General features: G+C 44.4%; 1 protein-coding gene across 1 annotated transcript in view; it reads right to left on the minus strand.

Annotated features, from left to right (window-relative positions):
• Atp8b1 (ATPase phospholipid transporting 8B1) overlaps positions 1-23992 on the minus strand; it is a 114639-nt gene that overhangs the window by 45093 nt on the left and 45554 nt on the right. The window contains exons 2-4 of the mRNA XM_005356201.3: positions 18972-19174; positions 3715-3812; positions 1774-1887 (exon numbers count right to left, since the gene is read on the minus strand). Of these exons, the coding sequence (XP_005356258.1) occupies positions 1774-1887; positions 3715-3812; positions 18972-19152 (393 nt within the window). The 5' untranslated portion in view covers positions 19153-19174. The remainder of the gene's footprint in view (positions 1-1773; positions 1888-3714; positions 3813-18971; positions 19175-23992) is intronic.

The raw sequence follows: 23992 nt of genomic DNA on the forward strand, positions 1-23992 counted from the left end.
AGGCAGAGGCAGAGGCAGAGGCAGAGGCAGAGGCAGAGGCAGAGGCAGAGGCAGAGGCAGAGGCAGAGGCAGGAAGATCTCTGTGAGTTTTTGAGGACAGATTGGTCTACCAAGCGAGTTCCAGAACAGTCAGGATTGTTATACAGAGAAACCCTGTCTGGAAAAAAAAAATCAAAGTAGGTGGAGTCGGGAGGAAGCAGCCCTTAGCTCCGAGCAGCACTGTGTCCAGCCAGAGGCTACTGTGAGTCTTGCAATGCAACAGAAGATGGCTGCTTCTGAAGGCAACTGAGTAGGCAAAGTCCCCATCATGGTCGTTGCCAATGGCTCAGGCAACAAAGGAAGCTCCTACGTTGGATCATGATGCTATCTCAGGTGGATGGATATATCTTTAATAATGTTGATCTTTGGACCACATCCGGTTCTTTGAAGTTAATCTCCCAGTCAGCACTGTTCTGCTCTACACATCTAGGCTTTCAGACTTTGGGCAAGTTACTTTACCACACTAAGCCTCCGCTCTTCTCTGCAAGATGGAGCGTGTGCTGGTGTTTACCTCATAGAGAGCAAGTAAGCAGGCAAACAGCCTGTCTGTTGCTGTCACCCTAACGCGGATTGCTACACCTTAACAGAAAACAAATGGGCTGCAGCTATATTGCGAACTGTCTGCCCTCTTCCTTCTATAAGTAGATGAAGGGAAAAGGAGCCCACTGGCCACAGAGAGACCTAGCATGACTCGAAGTGTACACCGCTACACTCACCCGGAGACACACCTTTTCCAATTAAGTTATCAAATCTTTTTGTTCCCCAACATCCATTAAGTAGTCACTTCTTCCTAGTGTCTTTTCCTCTCTTCTATGCTTTCTGCTCCACATAACCTACATCCTTCTCAGACATACATCTACTATATTTAAAACATCATTAGTAAATCCCAGTTGTGATTTCCAATCCAACCCTTGTGATAAAGAATCTGATAAAGCCAACTGACTATGTTATCTTTATAACCCACATATCAGGTACTAAAGGTCGATTCTGAGCACTAGCTAAAATGTGTAGAGCCCCTTGATTATAGCAACTGTTTCTATACAGATAAAAGTCTAACACTCCAGATAAGGATTTCTTGGCTTCAAAAAAAAAAAAGAAGTGTTTTGTTTCTAATGTAAAACCAATTCACAAAATTAATTTAGAAGCTTACTTAGAAGCTTTATGAACAAATTTTCAGTAAAAAGTCAATAGTATCCTTATGGAAAAACAGATGACTAAGTAAAAAAAAAAGGCAAATATAAAATAAACAACAAAAACTATTAATTTTAAGGTACAAATAATTTTATAAATATTTTAGTTTTATTTACTTTAGGGATATAATTTTATCATTCACATCAGTTTTCTGAAAACAGAATTAAACCATGTCTGTTGGTTTAGGCCTGTTATCCTAGATACTTAGGATGCCTAAGCAGGAAGACTACAAGTTCAAGGCCTGCCTGAGCATGTGGGTAAGATTCTGCCTCATATTTAAAAAGTTAAAAAGAAGGCTGAGGATGTACCCCAGGGGTAGAATATGTATGAGTTCAAAGTTCAATCCCCCCATTTGAAACAAAAAATAGAATCAGAATACTATTTGTCTCATTTCTTCTCTTTAAGCACTCTCTGAACTGGTTCCACAGATCCCTTATGTAAAAATCCCTGATATAAATAGAAAACACATTTGAGACTGTGTACTCGCTGTATGCCTACAATGCACATCACTGACAACAGATTCAAGGCATCAAAGGGCATTACCTGCAAGATAAGAAGGATCAGGAAATAGAAATTGGCTGCTCGCTTAAATTGTTCAAATAAATTCAGGGGTAGAAAGGAAAATCCGTTGTACTTGTATGTTTTAATGGCATTATTCTGTTGGGGGAAAAAAATAAAGAATTATTCTAAATGGTACCAGACAACAAGTATACCCACATGCACAGATGACTGTTTCCCACAGCCCAAAACCCAGAGCCATAATTCTCCAGTCAGAAGAACGCTGAGATTTTATTAAAGTATTTCATTCTAGCCAGGCTTGGGGCTGACTTTGAGTCTAGATTACAAGACACAGACACACCAGACTGTCACTTTAGGGATCCTGCTGTCACATTTCTTGAACCACAGGACCTCCTAGAACTTGGGGCAAAGTTGGATGCCAACACAAACAGAGCAAGAAAGTACCTTTTATTAAGAGAAGATGAAGGCCACTGCGTCAGAAAGAGCTAAAACCATTCTTGCAGGTCGATTGTGCCCTCCAAAAGGTATACTAACCCCTAATTCTAATGCCTGTTAACAAGATATTGTGTGTCTATAGGGTCCAGATGAAATAAAGATGACTTCACAGTGGATAGGGAGAGGTCTAAGCTAATGACTATTGCCCTTATAGGAAGGTGGGGGAAACTGGGAGACACACAGGGAGAAGACAGAAGCAGAGATTGGAGTGATACATTTATAAGCCAAAGAATGGTAAGAATTGTGGGTAAGCACCAGATGTTGGGGCAGGCATGGATCTGGTCCCGAGAATCTCCATAAGAAACCTATCTTGCCAACCTCTTGACTCTGGACTTCCAATTCCCCAAACTATTAGAAAATAATGTTCTGCTTCCTAAGTCACACAGTTGTGGTACTCTCATGGTCCACAGGAGAAAAGACAGTCTAAGGTCTAAGAATAAGCACTTATGCCCTTCTGTTTGGCTATTAAACTATTGAAACAATGGTCCCCAAGAAATCTGAATTGTCCCAACACTCTCATGCTGGGAGAAGGAAAAGGCTGAAACCTGGTGCCAGCCAGAGAAGGAATTTCTCTCCTGGAAAGAGATTTCACACAGTTCGGCAACCTGTAAGATCACCTCGGAGATACCATTAGACCATCCCAATGATGGATCAGTGATGGGTGGACAATATGTTGACTGGGATAGCTTAGTTATGCATATCTCTTGTGCTATTGTTATCCTTAACTTCACAGAAAGATCTGGAAGATAAACTTGCAAAATCACCAGATTGCTTTAGTTGGTACTCTTTTCAATGTGGCCACACTAAATAAATTCATTTCTGTGCTTTTAACTAACACTTGTCTGTATTCTTTCCTACAGGGTTATTGATTTTTATTTATATGTTTTGACTGCATGTATGTATGTGTACTACATACATGCCTGGCTCTTGCAGAGGCCGGAAGAGGGAGACATAGTCCTAAGAACTAGAGTTATAGATTGTTGTGAGTTGCCATGTGGGTGCTGGAAACCAAACCTGGGTCCTCTGCAAGAGCAGCAAGGGCTTTTAATCACAGAACCATCTCTCCAGCTCTACCCAGCTATAAGCTTTATCATATTTTAAAGAAAATAAGCATTTTTAGGTGAAAATAACTTTGATATCTCTAAATCTATCTGAGGCAGAGTCACCTTTCTTACTTTCAGAAAAAGGCTTCATTGATTAATATTTTATAATTTTCATAAAACATTTTAGCAAGAACTTTGCCACTACACAAGGGATGTTTACACTGATGTAATTCTATTTTGTTTCATGTCACACCTACCAACTTTAGTTAAACTTTAGTAAAAACGACAGTCTGCAAAATGATGGAGGGTTATCAATAGCTCCCAGGCTAGTAGCTACCTAGATGGAAGGTGTTGTTTGAGGCCAACAAGCATGATATTGACTAGGCAAACCTGGGCTAGTATAAAAACAATTCTGCCATTAACTTACCGCATATTTGCTCTCCTTAATACAAAAGAATTTGGTGTTCATAAAATGAGGTTGTTCATGGAACTTGCGATCATTTGCTTTGACTTGCCACGTGCAATCTTAGAAAGAGAAAAAAAAATTGTAAGTAGAAATGAGGGTCACTGGGGAAGGAATCAACTTAAAGTGAGGTCTGTAGAATGGGCCCTAATCCACTATATATGTCATGGCCTCTTTGAAGGGTATTTTGATTACAGTAACAGAACTGAAACTAGGATATCGTCCTTCCAACCCTGTAGCCGTTGTCACTCCCAAGTTTGCTTATTGTGAGGGGCAGAGGCTCTTTGTGCCAAGCGCATCCCAACCTCCCCAAAGTCCTATAGCTGTAGGACTCCACACCTTTGCTGCAAACATAGGCATGTCTGTGGGTGACCACAGCTGGAATGGCCTAAATTCTGATGAGGTTCTTCATGGTAGCCTAATGAGATACATGCATTTTCCCCTTTAGCCCATGGTATCTCTCCACCTGCCTAGAGGGGTAGGCAGCTTCACAGGAAGCTAGCCAATGGAAAGTTTCTTAGACAGTTGACGCTTCTCATAGGCATGGCCATAGATAGGTCTTTTATAAGATTCAAGACGGGGAATGTGGGTTACTCTGAAGTTGCTGGAGACTTGTGGCTGCCTCCCCAAGTGGCTTAGTCAGGCTCAGCATAACCAAGGGCTGAATGGGCCAACAGCATGACTCCCAGGAGCAGACTTGAGGACCTTGTGGCCATATCTACTCTTGCGCCAGTATGGATTGCGTTGTTCCGACACTGACGGCTGCATGACTATCGCCGTCCCTCTGGGAGAGTGTCGCCTCTGGACGTGTTGAACAAGCTAGTGTACTGTTCATTGGCAGCTGTCATTCAGCTGCTCTGACTTTGAATATGGAAAATCACAATCCTTACGTAGGAGGTGTAGTGTAACTAGCTATCACGTTCCAGGCATACTTGCCCCAATCTAATCCCCTTTACAGGGCAGCATTTAGCCTTTCAAACCCTTGGTGGCATGTCCTTTATCAACACCAATCCCAAACTACACAGCTTGTTCTGTCTTCTGTCTGTGCCCCTTGGGTCTTCAAGGGATGGAGCTGACCCCAACCCAGAGCAGAGGCAGAAGGACACTTTGGGACATAGCGAATGAACACGTTCTCATGAGGACAGACAGAAGCTAGACCTCCCTCCTCCACACCTACCCAAGTCAGTAAGAGGGACAAGAGTGACCGCTGCTGTTCTATCTACACCTCACCCTGGTGCTGTGTCTTCCTCTCTGCCCAAACTGGTTCCCAGGAGAGCCTGGAACATGCCAAGGTTATCCTTGAATTCCTCACAGGACCTCCATGTGTTCTAAATGCATTAGCACCAAAAGTATCTTCAGACTGAATTGGAAATGCTAAATTCATAGTTCAGTTTGCTCTGTGTCTATATCGATTGGTGTCCTGTTGTTGAAACCCTGCACTCAGTGAAAATCTAGGCTCAAAGGACCTTCCAACACAGAGGTGACTTCTCTTGGCAAAGAGGCTGCATCTCTTGTGTTTTGTTTTGTTCCTCCACCCTGGGCTTCTATGGCCCTATATGACGTCAACTTTATAGATAACATGTTCATTCTCTGTATGTGTCAGGAACGGTGTTTTGTGATTAACTTCTTTATTTTATAGCTCAGGACACTAAGGCATTGGCAGGATCAGCAAGTGTAGACTAGGGGGTAAGACTCAGAATCTGACTGGTCTCTCTGAGCCTCCAGTGTAACCTGCCCCCACTCCCACCTTGCTTTGCTGGCTAACCCCTTCTTTTGGAACACAATTTTTATACCACTCGGCCAGCAAGAGCAGCTTGGGGAGATCATTTATGGGAATACAGCAGTGCTTGATCTCCTAATACAAAGGTGCAAATGTGCGGCTGCCATGAAAGCTCAAAATACGGATGTCATTAGTTAGGAGTTAGGTCAAAGGCAGCATCCCTCAGCATTGAATTCTTCATCAACCTACAGAGAGATGACTTCCTTTGAGTGACACGAGTGGGTGGGTCAAGTTTAGATGAAATTAACAATGAGTATGACATGCCATTTTTGGAAGGAGAAAGGGAGCAAAGAAAATTTAGGAGTAAGAGATCATAATGTGATCAACCATGCATCAGTAGTAAAAAATCCAAGTGGTACTTATGAAAATATGTCATCTTTTTATGCGACTCACTTTTCATTGTCCTGCTCCTTAGGAAACACAGATACTAGTATAAGAGATCAAGTGCAGACTGCCAGATGAATACGAATAATGAACCCGATTACATTTCTGAAATCACAATACTATTACTGAGCGTTTCCTCGCGTGGTTTGGCTGCCTCTCACCACGTAATCATAAGGGCTGTGTTATGACAAGTAGAGACGCTCCTGGCATCTTCTCAGCTCAAGAGCAATTTCATCAAAAGGGAAAACGGAAGTGAAAGCGCAAAACAACCCATGAGCACCGCGATGAGACCTGCAATCAGAACGCGTCCTCCCACTCAAAGGAGAGCTCCAAAACGCTTAAAAAAAAGGCGTTTTCTTGAATCCATTCCCCTTGTAGCAGTTTGCAGATGTATCTGGGCTTTTTGATTTTTTTACAGGATTTGTTAATTTTTATTATATGTGTTTTAGTGTTTGCCTGCAGGTATGTATATGCACTGCACGCATGCCTGGGACCCACAGAGGTTAGAAGGGGCCATTGGACTCTCTGGAATTGGGGTTACAGTTGTAAACTGCCAATGTGGATGCTGGAGATTCAACCCGGATCCTTTGAAAGAGCAGAGAGTGCTCTTAACTGCTGGGCCAACTCTCCAGCCCCTATTATTAGAGTCTTATGACATAGACCAAGCTGGTCAGTAGTTTGTTATCATCCTGCCTCAGCCTCCCAAGTGCTGGATTGCAGTGCTGTGTGTCACATCCAATGACACATGCTTTTAAGGTTTGACTTGAGCTCGTCGATGGTCTGACACATTCTAGGCACTGGTATTCAGTAAGGGAAGAGAAGCTGACAGGGTTCCCCAAGAAGAAAAGGTCAGTGGGAAGTCTGGGACTCAGCCTTAGAAACACCCAGGAGGGGCATGCAAGGATGGTACACACCAGCAATTCCAGCAGTTACCCAGGATGCAGGGGCAGGAAGACCAAAGGTGGAGAGATGGCTCAACAGTTAAGAACACTGGCTGCCCTTGCAGAGGACCGAAGCTTAGTTCCCTGCACTAAGATAATGGCTCACAACCATCCATAACTCTAATTCCAGGGAATTCAACGCCACCTGCTGATTTCTGTGGGCACCAGGTACACATGTGATGTACATGTACACATGCATGCAGAACACTCATACATATACAATAATTAAATCTTTAAAAGTTAAAAAAAAAAGAGTTACAGGCCAGTCTGGACTATACTGTGATACCCTGTTTTAAAAGAAAAATATGAGCAAACCAAACAACCAAACAAACCAGCAAAAGAGCCTAGGAGGAATGAACAAGCCATTCTGTGAATGACCTGAACATAGTGAGTTTTCCCGCCTTTCCCTGGTGTGTTGGGTCCAGCCCCACCGCAAGCCCACCAGCTTCCTAAATTCCCTTCTATAACAAAGGCCTTAGCAGGTAGTTACATAACTTAGACTCATCACTTACACCCTCCCAAGCCTGTTTTCAGTTGTAAGCTGTAAAATTGCTAACTCCCAGTAGAAGCAGTGAGGAGGCCAGAGGTGACCTTAGTCTCTGTGTTTTATATGTGTGCTAATATAATACATTGAGAGACCTGGAGAAAGTGCTCCCTGGGCTTGCATCTGAGGGTTAGCCACAAGAGCTCCTCACCTCTACTTCAAAAACCACCTATAGTCAAGGCTCTTGGTTGACCTGCATGGACAAGCATCTTGGTGTCTCTTCATCATTGGAGACTTGGGAAGTTTACAATTAAAGACCATAAAAAAAAAATCTGAGGATGGTGGTCTATGGTCAACTCTACTCAAAGAAGACACTTGAAATACCTCTTTTCCAACACCCTTAACAAATAAAAAATATTTGTTTATGCTAGCTTTTGCAAAATTAATGTGACCATAAATATTTTTAAAAAAAATCAGAAATGCTCAGGGATTAAGAGCACTTCTTGTTCTTGCAGAGGACCCGGATTTGTTCACAACACCCATATGCAACTCACAGTGATCTTTAACTGCAGTTCTAGGAATCTGATGACCTCTTCTGTCTTTGTAGGCATTATACAAACATGGTGCAATATATACATGCACGTTCAAATGCTCAAACATATAATATTAAAAAAAAATCAGAGAACACTTATTAGTATGGCTTGAAATGCTGCGTTAATGTGCATGCCTTTAGGAAGGCCAGCAAAGAAACACTGAGAAGCACTTGCTTTTAGGATATATTTTACCATATACTTATACCACAATTTTTAGTTAAACAAATTACCTTGTCCCATTTTCTAGAGCAAAAATATTGACAAAGAGAAGAAATTATAAAAATTTTCAGAAAATACATCTTTACCATATGGCCCTGTGGTTGGATGCTAGACAGAAAATCAACCAGAGTTGCAGCAACAAACCAGCCAGGCATATGTCTGGGATGCTTGTAACATCAGCCACATGTGGCTCGGTGTCACTCCATGCTCTGCTAAATACTTGTGTCACTGATACATCTAAGCACAGCTACGTGATGTCCGGAGTGTTCCTGCAGACGCCAAGGGCTTTGATCAGTGCCATCTGGCAAAGGAAGTGAGCATGGCCTTGTCCCCATCCTCTTTGCTTCTCTGAATTCTCAGTTACAAAGCCACCAACAACCGAAAGCCTGGATTAGTTGGTGTAAACTGCAACAGACACAGGAGACCAGAAAAATCAAAAGCTTAGAATCATAGTATTAAGAGTAGCACCATCCCAGGGAAGCATGGGTACAGGACACGGGCAGGCATGCCACACAGAAAAAAAGGCAGGCAGTTCTTTCACAGGAGGAAAGACCCTGAAGATCATCAAGAGCAATGCAGCATCCACAGAGGTACCAGTTTTATCTTATAAAGCTGAAATTCTGGCAAAGAATAAAGAATCTAATGACACTGAGTTAAAAAGAGTAAGGAATTGGGTCCTGTGGATAGCCTCTGTGGAAAGCGGTCTGACCATGTCTCAAAATTTGGCACCCAGTGCACTGTAGAGCACCCCAACTTCTAGGAGTTACTCTCTGTGTATGGACTACTCTGCAGGGGAGAGATGGCACAGTGCAGAGCTTCTGAATACAGCCAAAATTTCCAAGGATTAGGACTAAGCAAAACGCCAACTACGAACAGTTGGTTAAACATTCACATAATGAAAGTCCAAGATGATAGAAAAAGCTAAATAAAACAGACGAGCTGGCTTGATATGGACGATAGGGAAATTCTCCACATCACATCGCCCACTGACGATGGCGGAGGACATCTATTATCCTAGGCCTTTAGCTCCGAGATACACAGAAGCAATACATGGTCTAACCATATGTACACACATATCCCTGGGTACAAAGAGCAATAGGTATGTAAGCGTTTGTGAATGTCCATGTGTGCGTATCATATACCTCTGGGTCTATGAGACACTAACCAGTAAGAACAAGTTTCTTTCCAGAAAACAAAAATTCATGGCTAAGATAGAGCCAGGGATGTGGAATTTATTTTCACTCTCTGCCCATGCAAATGTGGATTCATTTGCATATATTATCATTAAAAATATGCATGTGAATGTATTCTCTCAATTTATGTAAAAGCAATATATAAGCTGTTTTATTTTTATAGTCTTTATGCCATTCTATTTACTATTACATATACATATGTGTATGTAAATTGTAAAGGCAAAGGGGTTATGGGTAAGGATAAATAAAAAGTGGAGTATATGGGCTGGAGTCATCGCTCAGTGGGAGACTGCTTACCTAGCTTTTGTGAATCCCTAACACTGGTGGGTGGGGGGATGGTGGAAAACACTAGAAAAGATGAAAAATTTGCATAGCCATGGAAATAAGCATAAATGCATCTTTAAAATGTTTTTGAATAAGAATACATATTGCATAGACCCATATAGATAAACACAAAGTTCAAAAGCATACAGAACTAAACTACAATATTTAGAGACGTGGATTCAGATAGCAAAACAATAAAGAAAAGAAAAGGACTTGTGGCTATGAAAAGAAGGATGGGGCCAGCAAGATGGCTCACAGGAGAAAGATGCCTGCTGCCTTGTTTGATCCCTAGGACCACGGGGTGGAAGACAAGAACTGACTCCTCCTACAGATTGTCCTTTGACATCACTTGTGGGCTGTTGTACACAATACTCTCATATACACACCCCCTCTCTGTTTCTCTCTCTCTCTCTCTCTCTCTCTCTCTCTCTCTCTCTCTCTCTTTCACACACACACACACTAAACAAACAAATAAGTAAATAAAAATGTAATAAAAGTTTTAAAGAAAAGGATGGAATTTTCCTCTGAGCTGGGAAGGAGGGATAAAATGTAAGCTCTCCCAGCCATCGGCCGTATGCTCATGTTTGACATAGGGACAGTTCCACATGTTCATGGAATGATTGTTTAGGCAGGGACTTGTGTTCTCTGTGGCTTTCAGAATTGTAAAACATATGAAAAGAAAGACACCAAAGTCAGATGTGCACTAGATGTGATTGCCTGTAACCCCAGGAAGATGCAGAGGCAGAAGGATGCCTGCAGGTTTAAGTCCAACCTGGCCTATCTATTTAGCAAGTTCAAGGTTAGCCAAGGCTACATAGTAACACTTTGTCTCAACAAACAAAAACCAAAATCAAAAACTCAAAACAGAAAAACAAAACCTAAAAAGGAAGAAAGGCAGGCAGGCAAGGAGAGATGGAAAGAATTTAGCCCTGGACTCTGACAGCCAGAGGAATGGGCACAGGTGTCAACTTCACAGTGCCACCAAGCCACATGCTTCTGAAGGGCTCTGATTGTGCACCTGAGAAAGAGTAAAACTGATCCAGGGCGGGAGATGAGATGGGGAGGAAGTGAAGATAGCCCTGTCGTCTCTATGCAGGAAGGCTCCAGCCTCGCTCAGGTCCTCCTGCCCCAGTGTGAGTCTAGCAAAGCAGCTGCTCTGTCAACAGGCCACAGGGGTGGAACAGAAGGTGCCCCTCAAGTCACAGAACCATCTTCACCATGGAAGGTATAGAACTTATCTCCTCACCATGGCTTCTCATCTTCCTAAATCAAGTTCACTTCCACCCATAACCACAGTCTCTGAAATCATGGATGGACAAAGAGCAGATTGGCTAGAAATGACCACAGCCATAATTCTGGGAACGAGGGTTACAGACCACTAACAGCCATACATGGGCTCTTGGAAATGTTGGTTCTTAGGTCCCACCCCAGGAGTCATGGCTGTGGAAACTGTAGATGGAGCTCCATGGTGTTTCTCACAAGCCATGTATGTGAACCTTCTGAACACACAAATTCAGAAAGCGGGGGTATTCTGTGAGACACATCTAATGAGAAACATCTGTGGATCAAGCTTAACCTCAACCCACCCACCCCCCAAAAAAAACATGATTGTCCAGCCAGAGTAGGGAACACAGAGATGCCTAAACATCCAGACAATATGATGACCATGTACTAAATGTAATGCTGGACACTTGGTGGTGTGGGAAGACTAGCCCGATCATGGTGTGGTAGGAACACGCTTTGGAACAGACATTCCTTGTATTTTTTATTGTGTGTCTGGTTTTGCTTTTGTGTTTTGAGGTGGGATCTTTAAACTTGACTAGGCTAACTTTGAATTTATCATCCTTCCATTTTAGCCTCTGGACTACATGAACCACTGCCCAGGCTTACTTGATTCTTGAAGCTCAAAATTATGTCAGTAAAGGAAGAGGAAAAGGGTCCAAGGGCATTTGAGGAAAACAGGATGCTATGAGCAAGAACAGCCTGACCTCCGCCCACGTAGAAAAAGCGGGGCACCGCAGAACCACCGAGTGGCTCACAGGACAGACCAGTTAGGACCCTGCAGATAGTGGGGCCTAGAACTCCATGGCAAGACCAGGGACATCTTTCAGAGGGCTTTAGAGGAGAAACTGACATGGTCCAGTTGAACTTTACATCAGTCATGCAAACAGGAAGGATGCATTTGACGGGAACAAAACTAGTGACAGAAGACCAGGCTGGCAGCAATGTAATGAATGAGGCTGCTAACAGTGGGTAACCTGCTTACCCAGGGAGGAAGAGAAGACCAAGCTACACCAAGGGACAGAAGAAGGGGCTAGTGGGGGGTCCCTGTGCAGTACAATACTTCTATGATAAGGAGCAGCAGGAAGAGGAAGGGGTTTGACCACAGAGAGGCAGCCATGGAAGGGGGCTACTGCTTATCTTGCCCTATTATTTTCAGCCTGAGAAGCTCACAGGGCCTTCAAGGGTGACATTTACACTGGCCAAGCATGGCTGTCTGACCCCCAGTCCCCATCACTCAGGCTCCAAGGATTCCATTCGGTGCCTGGAACCCTAGCTCCTCTGAGCCCCTCTTCACTCTTTAGTAATCACAGCTGCCTCATCCTGGAGCTTGCATGGAGCCGGTCACCTGCCTCATTCAGGTGAGCTCATCTGCCGGAAGCCTTTGGTACACAGAGATTTCTCTGGTAGAGCTCAGTTTGATTCCTATGCTGATTCATATTGATGCTCGTACCAATACCCTTTTTTCATATGCCAGCATAGGGCCCGGGGGTCTAGAACTAGGTCAGACTAGAAAGATAGTACCTCTGGCCACAGCAGCACCCCTGATTGGCTAAGAGATAGACTATTTCCCATCAGCCATCTCAATTTGTAAATTTTCCCAGGATAGATGCTGAAAAGGAGAGGAAGTGGATGTGTATTTTTCTTGTGGCACCACAGGCTTGATTTCAGTTCCTCCAGGTGCCATCCTCATGACCTTCCCTTCTGCTACATGTGATCTCCATGTGAGCTGCATGTGAGCATTCTTCTCCCCTGACCAACTCCTCATCCTTCAGATGATACGTGGCTGTCATGAGAGAGCCAGCCTGCTGGATGCATTAGGAACAGATTCTCCCCTACAGAACAATCCATCAAAAGACAAGTCACTACATAAACGACACTTTCAGTCTCACTGAAAGCTTTAGTGTTATTCTTGTCGCCGTGTGTGTGTGTGTGTGTGTGTGTGTGTGTGTGTGTGTGTGTGTGTTGGTGGCTTTCTCATGGAAGTCTATGTGAAAGCAAAAGCCTTAGGGTGGCAGAGGTAGAGAAGACCCACAAATAACCAAGCATTCCCTACAGGAGGAAGGGATCACTGAGAAAGCTGGAATCCATCCAATTCATCCAAGCATCTCTCCACCCCTTGCTCATGGATTTGGGTGGGGGCTGGAGGGTGGGGGGGTGACCCTGCAGTTTCAGTGTGGGAGGCCAGGAGAATTCAAACACTCTGAAGGAAAGAGAAGGGGTCAAGATGATGATCTGATTTGATCATAGAAAACCGAGGCAGAAGCTGAGGGTGAGGGGAAGGCAGTTTGGATTTAAAGAGCTATTAGGAAAGGACTTCCAGGGCAGGAGGTGACAGTGGCTGATAATTATTAGACACTTACCACATGCCTGAAACATAACTACTTCACACTTATTTCTCATTTAATTCTCACAATCACCGTAGAGAATTTATTCTAAGATCTAGCCTATTTTACAGAGAAGAGTCCTGAAGTACAAGGAGACAAAGTTGTTTCCTTAAAGCCAGACAGTTAGAAAAGGCCTTCCCAGGGACATGCACTGGGGCCTACGACACAAGCATTTTTAAATTTGTAATTTAAAAATGAATTTTAGTTATATGTGTGTGCGCATGCGTGTGAGTGTGTATGTATGTGTTTGCAAGTGTGTTTTCATGAGCCACAGCCTGTCAGAGGACATCTGAGGGCGGCCATTTTCTCCTTCCAACAAGTGGGTTTTGACAAATACCTGAATCTGCGGAACTGGTCCTGTGATGTGACTTCAACGGCTTAGTTTGTCAAGGATAGTTTTGCAGTCGTGAACAGGAACGGGCAAAGAATGGAAAGGGGGCGAGGCAGAAGGAGGGAGATGGGGGGTTTTCTGAGGGGAGTGTCAGAAAGCTCTGGCTCCGGAGGAAAGTGAGGTGGGAAGATGATGGTTGGGACAAAGCTCAGTGAGCTTGGTGGCCGGGTGCCTGGCGCCCTTTACAAAAGCATTATCTGTAGTGGCAGGGAGCCCACAGAGGGGAGGAACTCAGTGGGACAGAAGGGTGCCATAGCGGATAGTGGTTTTTACAAGCTTGGTCATGAGAACTGGAGCCTGGAGCATCCCATGCAGAAGGGGGAGTTTAAATCAGAATGTGGCCTGGGGCATAGAAGCTGTGTATACTGGGAACTGAAAGGCAAGATAGGAGTTCCAGATCAGTCAGCTGTGAAGGAGATGGGGGCAGTGTGCACGCCCTATTCCTAGGCTCAGAAAAGCCTAGATTTGCATCAACCCAGACATTCTCTCAGGAACATCGTCCTTCCAGAGGATTTCATCTCTGAAGCACTTTCAGAAGTGAAAGAATTGTTACTCAAGGAGTTGGTCTGGGGACATCAGGACCATTAAACCAGTCAGCTAAAACCCATCATCCCACAGCCGAGGAATGGTAGGAATCTCTGGCTCCTCAAAGTGAAATTGTTTTCCCCTTTTGCTAATGGAGAAGCTGAAACCCCAGAGGGAATGAGAGTTCCCATCTTTCCAGCCTCAGAGGCAACAGAAGCCTGGGGTCCTGACACTGGCCCTCAGAAGCTGGTGTTTCTCACCCGTTCACCAGAAACGGTTCCTCATTCACTGGCTGTTGTCTGCCCTTGCTCAAGGTGAGCAAGAGTAAACCTCAGTGAATACTGTGAGCTTGCTTATCTTTCCTCCTGGCACTTTCTAGAAGCATGTTGGTACTTGTCCTCCATTTTTGCAGCCCACGAGAATGGCTCTTCAAAGAAAAGGAGCTTTCAATGGGTCTCTTGAAACTCTTGTTTAACATGAGTTTAACACGCAGGCTTAGGTAGCTGGGGCATTCTCTTGATTTAAGACAAGAAAGCAGACTGTGTGACCAGGATGTCATTAAAGAAATAACCTTGGTTCATGCACGCTGAGGTGCTGAAACGCTGGACTCAGACTGCTCTGTGGTACTACTAGGATCCCTGGTGGGTCACGGTTTACTCGTGTGTTCTTAAGAACTGAATTATTTCGAAGAAATGCAAGGTTAAGAAAGACAGATGGAAGTTTAAAAACAAAGCAACAATAAAAAAGGAAGGCCAGAGTTACACTAATGTGACTAAGAAAAAGCTGAAAAAAAAAAGAAAAGAGGAACAGAGATGAGGAAGGGAAGAAGGGGAGCTGGCCAGCTTTAGGGGTACAGGAGAGCAGAGAAATGGCCACAAAGATGTCTGGCATCTACTGAATGTCCTTTTGTGCTTATGAAGGGAAGACAGGTATTAAAATTCACAGGCAAAGTCATTTGAAAGAAGTTTTGAACAATGAGAAGCAATAACACCCGCCCCCCGCAGGAACCTAAATCAGACTATGAACAACAAACACTGGGAACCAGAGAGATGGCTCAGTGGGTAAAGGCAAACTGCCACCAAGTCTGACCACCCGAGTTCGAACCCCTGGATTCACATGGAAGAATAAAAGAACTGACTATGAGAAGTTGTTCTCTGACCTCCACATGTATGCTGTAGTATGCAAATACATTTCACACACATACACACACACACACACACACACACACACACACACACACAGAAGGTTAAAACAATTTATATTTTTACAAGACCAAGCTCCATCAATACCCATAGAACAAGGAAAGCAGTGTATAAAAAAGATTATCTGTCATCAAATGATCAGCAAAAAACTCTAACCACCACAAAGTACAGCCCGAGTTAGAAAAACATAGAAGAGATGTTTGTACCCATGACGTGCCTTTCCAACATTTCTGTGGGCATCCAACCCCAGTTCCTTCATTGGACCATTTATCTGTGTGTGTGGCCAGAGGCACAAACTGCAAAAGTTTGCCCTTCGCCCGACAGATACAAGACTCCTGCCAACTCCCAAGATAGCTACACACGACAGAGATTCCGAGATTATGATACCAGGCTAGGCAGTGGGGGAAGGAATGAGGAAGAAGTGTGATTGTTATTCACACCGGGCAATCAGCTAGAACTCTCTATGAACTTGTCTGGCTACTTCAGCTTTGTCCCCATTCCACCAGGACCAGTTGGGACCTGTTGGAACAAGAGGCCACCTTCCTGTTCAGGTCCATGAGATTTCATCTTAATTTCAGTCAAGATTTCTGAGTTTCATGCTTTTTACTTTGAGCAGCAAAGCCCATAGTACTTGAGTGTAAAACGACAGGGAGGACCCAAAGATCCAACAACCCATTTTAGGACATGAAAGCTGGAGAGCAGATACCCATAGGACTGGATGGTTTCCCTGGATCTCAGAGGTGGCTGAGGTTTCTTTAAATCCCTTTATATACACAGACACAGACAGACAGATAGACAAAGACACACAGACACAGACGCATACACCCCTGAGACTGTAGGGAATGGAGACTGACCCAATCTCACCAGAATTAGAAAGAAAAACTGTTAAAAAAAAATAAAAAGGAATTATAGGCTCATCTCCCCCCCCCCCCCACCTTTTAAATCTTTTTGGACACAGGATCTAGGTTTGTTGCTGTGGTATTCCCCTCAGTGTGCTGTGAATATGTTTTATTACCATTAGCTAATAAAGAAGCTGATTTGGTGAATAGCCAGGCAGAATAGAACCAGGCAGGAAATCCAAACAGAGACAGGGAGAAAGAAGGCAGAGTCAGGGAGATACCAGCAGCTGCCAAAGAAGCAAGATGTGAGGTAACAAGCCACAGGCCTCGTGGTAAAATATAGAAAAGTAGAAATGGGTTCATTTAAGTTGTAAGAGCTAGTTAATCATAAGCCTGGTCCAACAGGCCAAACACTTTATAATTAATATAAGCCTCCAAGTGTTTCTTCGGGAAGTGGCAAGCAGGAGAGAAATCTTCATTTATAGTATGTAGCCCAGACTAATCTGGGTCTGACTGGCTTTGAATTTATAATCCTCCTACCTCAGCATCTTGAGTTCTGGGATTATAGACATGTGCTGATACTCCTGGCACTTGTCGCTTTCTCTAGGTGAAAACCGTTGAGGAGGGGGACAAAAGCTTGAATGGGTACAGGCCACAAAAAAAGGAAAGTAGGAGGCAGAGGGTGGCAGGGGAGAAAACAAAGGCTTGTAGAAAACCTGGGAAACATGGGGGCACAACCTCAGGGGAAGCAGAGGATCTTGTGCTGAGCTGGGGAGGCCACCTGCAAGGCTGGAAGTCAGAGCGGGAAATAGCCATGAAAAACGGTTCCTCTTGCTAGAATCTGACTGTCAGAAAGGAAAAAAAAAATAAATCCAAATTGTAGACACGCCTGGGGTCCAAAGAGAAGAGATTCAATTTTGTCAGGAGCAGTCAGGCCACAAGACAAGGCCTCATTGGCTTGTCAGGGTGGGGCAGGCAGCAGGAACCAATAAAGCCATGGGGCAAAGTATAATAAGGACAAAAGTCAGTCACTTCCTACCACTGCCCACGGTCACTTTGCTGGTAGAGTAGAGCAGTTGCTATAGGACTGTGTGGCCTGCAAAGCCTAAGACGATTCTTGTCTGCCCTATTCTATGAAAAGCTCCCCATCTATACTGCTGTGTCTGAAGCTGGCCTGATTCAGGCAAGAGGCATAGGCCACTGCAGACTGGCCCTTCGTGGCAAGTAGAGACCCATTTTAAAAATTCCTTATGTCCTACACACATTGCTTACAGGGTGTGGAGAAATCAGGTTGGGACTGAACAGGAAGTTTCTCCCCTGCTGGCTAGCTCTCTTAATACTAGAAGGTGCACTGAAGGCTGCTGGGTGGAGAAAGCCATCAATAGTCTTACTCAGCTGTGAACTCTGAATTGCAATAATGGCCAGCTTGGCAAGATATGACCAAGAGCATAATAGTGGCATGAATGTTGTGCTGGAAACCAACCGCTCTCTGCTCGGATTTAAGTCCCTACTCCACTGATGGAAATGTGTGCCTGGAGCTGCAGATCAACCCGAGAACCAACGGTTGAGGGCATTTACAGACCACAGAGGTGAACTTTCTATTCTCCTGAATGGACATAGTGATGAAAGGGTTTTCTAAATCTGTATCTCTTTACCCCTTGCTTAGTGCTGCTCTTTCGGTTCAATAGAGAAGTTTCATGCAGTGGATGATAGTGCAGAAATTTACTCCTGGTCAAAAGGCAGTGAAGTGTGCTCATCCACAGATGGGACATCCATATCATATCCCCTGACCGCTAATGAAAAGAGAAGAGACATTTCCAAGAGTGATACCCTCAGACTGAAGATTCGCCAAAGCACATTTATTTCAGCACAGTGTAAACACTGCACGTGAATATTGCTCTTGTTAATCTATTTGTGGGCCATGAGCCAACACAAGACACGTAAGTGTATAGTGTATGATCAACCGTATGTGCAGGTATGTGTGTGCATGCTATGCAGAGACCAGGGGAAGACATCAGGTGTCTCACTCTGTCACTCTCTGCCTTAGTTCCTGGAGACAAAGTCTCTTACTGAGCCTGGAGTTAGACCAGCAGCCAACAAGCCCCCAGCTCCTTGGCCTAACTGAACTAGGGTTACAGGCATGTGAGTGGCCGTACCCTGCATTTGACATGGGTGCTGTGGATTTGAACTCAAGTCTTTATGCTTGCACAGCAAGTGATTTTGCCCACTGAGCCACCTCCCCAGCTTCAGGTATAAATTCCTAATGGAGCCACATCAATTGATATGCACATGTCTCCATTCACTGGTTATTAGTAACTTATGCTAACAATTTAGCAAGGCAAATCTTTTTAAAAAATATTTATGATTATGATTGGCGGGTGTACCTTTTAGATTCCTGAATGCAGTAGCAAGTTGATTCTTCTACACACAATACTATTTTTTTTAAATATATGCACTAACAAAACCTTTTAATTTCTCTACAGAACTTGTCAGATATTGTCACATGCATTGCCACACTGGGGATGATGGGTCTTGCTCAGTCCCATCCCAGGAGGGCATCAAAGAAGGAAGAAACCCTCCTAGACCACATGAAATGTACCAGCCAACTTTGGTACATCTCCCACGACCCATAAAGCATCCACACACATCCGCCATCAGCAGGCCCTTCACCCAGTCACCTTTCCGGAATGTCTCCCGCTTGTTCTCTGTCTCTCTGTTGATGCGATTCTGCTCTGGCTCAAGTGCAGGCCCCTGATCTTCAAGTTCGTCTTCAGTTTCGTCATCACTGTAGGGAACCACCTCATCGTTAGGCTGAGAATCCTCATCAAATGTTGTTTCTGAGTCTCTTTCTGTGTTCATTCTGCTGACAAACTGAAACTACCTAGAGAGAAAAAGGAAGAAGCAGAGAGAATCGTGACTTTCCTTTGTTGGTCTGTATTTTGCTGCATTCTTTTCTTTTACAGAGCACCTCCTCATAGACATGCAAATTGTCCACAGTTTATGACCTAAAAGTTTAACTTGATAGGCAACAAGAACAAAAATTGTATACAAAATCTTCAGCTCCAATATGCACTAGCTTGTAACTTCAGTACGTAATTTAACATTTTGGAAGGTCACATTTCCCGTAGAAAAGGGAAGGGGTCAACGTTGTCATTCAAGGGCTGTAAACAGTTAATGTAGACAACTAACACTTGTGAATCCCCAGGGTGTGTGAATGCTAAATTCCATGCCCTGTTTTTCCTTGTTCTTGAGGGATCAAGACTTCCAAGACAAAGACTAAATCTCCCACTAAAGGCGTCTCTTAGCACTGAACAGCTTCCTAAGAAAGGCACCTTAGTGTGCGTCATGCGAGCCTACCAGATGTTGTGGTTTAGATAGGGTTTTCATTTCCCCAAGGGTTCGTATGGGAAAGTCTAGGGCCATTAAGAGTCCAGGTCTAGAAAGAGCCCTAGGCCCTCATAAAGGACTAAGGTTAGTTCTCTGAAGAGGATGGTTGGGAAACCCAAGTCTGGGCCAGCCAGCCTCTCTGGCTTCCTGTTTGAGATATGAACATTGACATCACATGAATCGTCAACATTGTGACCCAATGAAGCTACACCTGTTACCAGGACTTGTTATCCAGATTTTCTACATCTGTGAATTACCCAGGCTCTAAGGCCACAAAGCCCAGAAGACAGGAGGGATAAAGAGCAGGATTTCTGCAGTCCCCTCTAACAGCCCAGCATCTGAGCACCTGACTACCCAATACCTGCGGTGTGAAGAAATGAATGGAGTCACTACTCTTTAGGTGGGGTGGCCCTGAAGGGGAGGAAAGGGAACCTAGGCAGGAGAGGTTAGCATTGTGCCATCACAACAAAACCCCATGGAGTTGACTTGATAAAAACAGGAGTTTCTGATGCTGTCATAGACATCTAGATTTAAAATGGGTTGGAGGGGGAGAAAAGGCACAAACCCAAACCAAGTTTTACCAGCACTAGGCAAGTTGGGCTGTTTGCATTCATAGTAGTGATGGGAACCTAGATGCAGGCAAAACCTACGGCCCCACTCAATTTCATCTTTGTTATAGAGTTAGTTCATGTCCCGGGAGACCCAAGGTCAGACAGGGAGACACAGAGCATTCATTTTTGCTTACACTCATTAGTCTTTTTTTTTTTTTTTATAGATTAATAAAGCTTTCGAAAAGAAAAGGTCTCTTTTTTTCTTTTTTTAAAACATGGGGAATGGTTGAGACAGCCACTCTTTAGCCTTGGCTGGCTGGCCTGAAACTCACTGTGTAGCCCAGGTTGGTGTCGTTTGGTTACCATGGATAATGCTGTTGATAATAATGTTTAACGTAACAGTCATCAGGATGTCTGAGTATGCACTTATATTTTGTGTACTATGCCACATGGTCTTGGCCATGTATTCTATTCTAAAGAAGACTGGTTTTATCTCAAGATGCAGGCATAAGATGGTCTCCAATGACCCCACCTCCTGGTACCCACGTCAATTAACAGGCAAGACAACCCCCACAGACATGTCCATAGGTCGGTTTGATCTAGGGAATTGAAATAAGCTGCTCTTCTGATGTGATTCTGGGCTGTGGCAAGTGGGCATTTCAACCTAACTATCAGTGGTGCACGACTTTAATTCCAGAACCCAAAAGACAGAGGCAGGTAGATCTCTGAGTTTGAGGCTAGCCTGGTCTACAGAGAGAGTTCCAGGATAGTCAGTGGTATGCAGAGAAACCCTGTCTTGAAAAACCAAAGATAAGTAATTAATTAATTAAACATCATCCCAAGCCTTCATCAAAAGGGAAGTAGAAGTCTCTTTCTATCCTGGGGAGCCCTGACACGCAATATACTCTGGAATACGACTAACATTCCTGAAAGTAGAATCTGACAAGCCTGTTGGCAGTTATAATTAGACAAGGAATCACATGAGGCAATGGTAATAAAACAGATCCAAGACAGAGATTAAAATCCAACTTTGCGCTATTCAGAAAACAATCTGACTGCAGTTCCTAGCACACACAGGATTGCATTTATTTTCTCTCCAAATCAAAGCCTACAAACCTAGAAGCCAGCCTGCTAACGTGAAACAAAGACACCATGACATCACCACTACGGAGACAATTCAGCCACAATCCTCGCTACTGATAAAAGGCTTCTCTGTGCTGGAGCTCCACCTCATAGCTCAGAAGCCCACCCCTGATCTGATTCAATTTCCTACTCTCACCCTGAGTCACAGCCATGGAAAAAAATGGGTGTGGAAACCCTACACTCGGTCCTTTCAGAAGGCAGGTTGTCTTCACCCCCTGGGTGAAGTGGGAGGGGTTTTTGTCCAGCTCTGTCATTGGTTCCTCTTCATACCCTTATACTGCTGATTCCTTCTTGGGCAGTTTGATGGTGTGCCGAGTGTCATCCCACACACATTGCCTCCTATAGCTGGGGTGGAAATATCCCGAGGCGCGTTGCTAGGCATTAGCCCTGTTATTCTACCAAGGAGATAAGTGCAGTGCCCAGTAACTTGCCAAAGATTCCTGAGCTCCTGGTGGTAAGGTCATTTGGACACCAGTCCTCTCCCCACAGATGTGAGCTGTGAAACTGTGGAATACAGTGGAGTCATTGCAATTCAAGCTCTGTTCAGGGAGTACTGAGCTTCTCTGCCACTCAAGAACGCCAAGGCTAAATGTTAATCAGCTTTCTGTCACTGTGACAAAATGCCTGGGATGATCAACTGAGAAAGAAGAAAGGTTTGCTGCAGTCCACTGTGATTAGCTTTTACCTGGGGGGGGGGGGCACGTGAGACAGAACACTGTGGGAAAGGAGGTTCCTTTACGTTGTGGCAGCCAGGAAGTGAAAGAGACAGACCGGAAGAGAGTGCGGTCACAATATGCCTTTCGCGAGATGTTCTCAAGGGCCTAACTTCCTTCTGCAGGGTTCCACCTCCTGAAGGTTCAAACAATTCCCAATGCAGCCACAGGCTGGGGACTGAGCCTTCCACCTACCAGCTTTCAAAAGAAACTCAAGAGCCAAACTATAGACCTACCTAGAGCATCATGAGGCCCAAGAGAGGCCTAGGCAAAGGAAATGAAGGACACACAAAAATGCCTCAAACTGTCAAACCTGCAGGCCGGCGCGTCCTGTCAGCGAGCCATAAGAATTAAAAGGCTTTCCCATTTACACACTGTAAGCTGATGGCTACTTCCTCAGTATTTTTGAGCCAGACAATATGGTAGTTGCAGAAGTTCTAGGAACTCTGGTGAGAAGGAGGTGGGCATGGGGATTTTCAGGAACGAGGAACAACCAGAAGAGAGAGGCAGAGGCAGGAAAAAGTACCTGCCTTGGGCGAGAGCCAGAGGAGGTTTAGAGGTTGGCTGGAATCACCTTCAACAACCCCTGTGGCCTCCATGATGCCTCCCTTCAGGGACTGCCTGCCGCACTGGTGGTGTCTGCCAGAGGAGGCATGTGACTGTCCCTCACCCACTGCTAGGGTTGAGGGTGGGAGACGCAGGCGGGCAGGGCGAGTGTTCAAGCCGCAGGACATTGAACAGCTCCTGGTCCCCATTCCTCATCTGTTAACAGTCAATAAGAAGCGGAGATCAGCTGAAGCATTCCGCGTGGTACGCTGACTCTGTAGCAAGAGAGAACCAGGCCCAAACTAAGCTGGGAGCAGCCAGAAACAATGTGCTTAAAATCAAGACAGGGTGGGGCTTCCATTCCTTTGTCTGGAAGAGTAAGGAGGAGAAAGTATACAAAAGACTAGACCTGCTTCCCAGAAGGCAATGGTGTTAAAATTCTCCCAGATGTTTACTTTGGAGACTCAGCCTCAATCCAGGACATGCTTTTATGATAAATGATAAAAGTTAACTCAAGAAGAGCGTTGCTGCTTTTTGCATTTTCCCTTTGTCCTGCTGGCTAGGCACACGGTTTCATTTTCTTTTTTTTCTTTTTTTAATGCATTACTATTGCCACTGAAATTAGGTTCTAAAATTATATTCCTGTTTCAATACTAGAAAGTCCAAGGGAGGTTGTAATTGTAGTTACAGGGAGGAAAAGACCTCCAGGGGAAAACGAAGCTGCGGACGGACCGAGTTTGCTAACCTGTGAGGTTGGAAGTCCCTGAGCTACGAGTACAATAGGAAGATGTAATCATTGGCGTGGATTTCCAGAGCAGACGCTGTACCGCTTTCCATCTGCACAGAGAGCGTTTAGGCTCCCCATCCAGGTTCAACAGGAACAGCTTGTTTCAATAAAAGGGCAGACGTGGTATGTAAACAGAAATAACAAACAGACAAGGACAAGATTATTCTCACTAGCAAGGACAGGAAGGCAAGCTGTTGCTCACCAAAGATACCGCTTTATGCGGCATATTTAACAGTGGTGTCTAATGTTGGCTCAGATAAAGATGACAACTCCCCCCCCCCGCCCGGGCATTCACATTGAAATCTGCACTTCCCTTATGTAAAGCAATACAAAGATATATTTGAGCCAAGAAGGTTGTTCAGAACTTCCAACAAATTCAACAAAAAAAACTCAACTTGTGCAAAATATGTATTGTTTGTGGAAAAGCAGGAGCGGAAGCCACTTGAAAGCCATGTTGGTATGAGTCCAGATGCCCATGGAGAAGGCACTGAATCCCTGGAGCTGGAGTTACAGGCATTTGTGAGTAGCCCAACATGGGTGCTGGGAACAAATCTCAGGCCTTCTGCAACAGC

This window comes from Microtus ochrogaster, chromosome 18 (genome assembly GCF_000317375.1).
Source record: "Microtus ochrogaster isolate Prairie Vole_2 chromosome 18, MicOch1.0, whole genome shotgun sequence".
Taxonomy (NCBI): Eukaryota; Metazoa; Chordata; class Mammalia; order Rodentia; family Cricetidae; genus Microtus; species Microtus ochrogaster.